The following is a 2,030-nucleotide window of genomic DNA, read 5'->3' on the forward strand; positions in this document are numbered from 1 at the left end:
CACTTTAAGAAATTAAATATATTGAATATTTGAGAATTGAGAATTGAGATTTGAGAGAGAATGAGATTTGAGAGAGTTAAAAATTGCGTGAAAAATAATTTGAAGTTGTAGGGTATTTATAGAATTATTTTTGGGATTAAAAAATATTTTTTAAAGTAATTTTTTTTTTTTTTAATAAAAGAGTCTAAACTAGCCGTTTGGACCCAAAAACGGCCATATAGCCGTTGGGCCAACGGCTAGTTTGGCCCAAAATTAAAAAATAAAATAAAAAGAAATTCAATCCGGGTCGGGCCGAGCCGGTACCAGGCTTGGTCCGGTCCAGGCTAACCGGGCCCAAAAAAATCGGCCTGAGACCCGAAACCCTAAAGCCCTTGAGCTTACTGGGCCGGGTCAAACCGGGTCGATTTATTAAGTGGGCCAGTTTTAACAACTTTACTTTAAACTATTAAATATAGACATAAAGTAACTTTTAACTTTACACAACAGACTTCCTTGCAACCAACATATGACAATTTTTGACAAAAATATCACGCTAAGACTGAAAATTAAAGCGTGAAAGGGAACAACAGAAAAAAAGTCTTGATGACATGATACATAACACTATTGTTGGCTTCACTTGCCCAACTTTAATATTCCCCCAACTTTAATATTCCCAACATAGGTCGGAATATGACTGTAACCAAGGGGACTTGGTCAAACCTTATTAATCCTTATGTTCACATGCCAACAGCAGATGGAAAGTAATCGCAAAACTCAACACTTGGTAGACAACACAACATATATTGCTCTCCATCTCATTTATAAGAAGTAATATTATGACTTTACATCACATTTACATCCAGTTCGTGTTACATCCAGTTTGATGTAAATATTATTCGTGTACATTCTGTTCTCCCCTTTTTAGAGCTGGATCAAATTACAGTAACATAGGCTTTAAGGTGTTTCATTAATTGAGCACACATATCAACGTGTAACAAGACCAAACAAAATTGATTTTTTCTGGTGTAAAACCGTGTACTCAGAGGTGTAAAACTACCAAACAAAATTGAATTTTTCTCAAAACATTGGTTGGAAATCACCATTATTATCACCAAATAAGATCACTGCAAGCATGTCCAACTTTAATATGGTAATATCGAATTTCTTACAGAACCAAAATTTAATGATATGGTATTTGGTATCTACTTTTATTTACCGATTATTAAATTACCGAACCCAAATTGTGAAAATACCGAATCACATACTGTACGCCCATCCCCCACACCTTACTAGATTGACTTACTAAAACATTGTATTATCCTTTAATTGTGGCAAAAGAACTGACTATAATCTTTTACAAGTTTTTATTTGGTTGTACAAGGTATTACATCGAGCCACCAAATTAGAGTAAACATAATTCTTCAAAAAACATGGATTTGCAATGAATCTGCTTGTAATATCTACAGTCATTTATATATAGTGCTTATTGAGTTTAGATAGTTTTACAACACTCGGATATCACTTAAATTCACCAAAATAATGTAAATAATAATCTAACGAGGGGTAAAAGCAATCCACAGAAATAGACCAACTACAAACACCAATGTGTCAAAGAAATGGAATATGAGAGGAAGTCATAATTTATGAGATCATGGAAAGGTACAATAGTCCTCAACAAGGCAATTCCATCTCCTTTTTAGGATGAATAGGTAATTCGGGAGCACAATACGTCATGTATCTATACAAACTTAAACCAAGGCACAAGATCAAGGCTAAAGCACCAACTAACAATTCTTCATTCAACCTGTGAACCAGTACCAACATTGTTAACGCTAGAAATACATCTTTTCCTCCAATATCATACGCAGCGTGCATGAAGTGGGCAAAGGTATAGAAATATGTGGTGCAGGATAGCAGTAGAGCATAATACGCACCATCAAACTCCAAAAGGTGACGCAAGGCTGCTGCAACTATCACAGGAATGACCTCAATCATAAATTTCGCCTTGGCACCAATTAACCGGAAAGGCGACATCTCGCGATGCCAATAAA

General features: G+C 35.2%; 2 protein-coding genes across 3 annotated transcripts in view; one reads left to right on the forward strand and one right to left on the reverse strand.

Annotated features, from left to right (window-relative positions):
* Positions 1 to 2,030, forward strand: part of LOC107875238 — a 53,345-nt gene that overhangs the window by 9,535 nt on the left and 41,780 nt on the right. The gene's annotated exons all lie outside the window — the stretch shown is intronic.
* On the reverse strand, positions 1,586 to 2,030 carry LOC124899399 (the record flags this gene model as incomplete). Its single annotated transcript, XM_047414242.1, is given in 2 exon segments — positions 1,586 to 1,783; positions 1,914 to 2,030. Coding segments are annotated over 2 exon segments (122 nt in total), but the record flags the coding sequence as incomplete, so codon positions are not given.

Source organism: Capsicum annuum, chromosome 6 (genome assembly GCF_002878395.1).
Source record: "Capsicum annuum cultivar UCD-10X-F1 chromosome 6, UCD10Xv1.1, whole genome shotgun sequence".
Classification (NCBI taxonomy): Eukaryota; Viridiplantae; Streptophyta; class Magnoliopsida; order Solanales; family Solanaceae; genus Capsicum; species Capsicum annuum.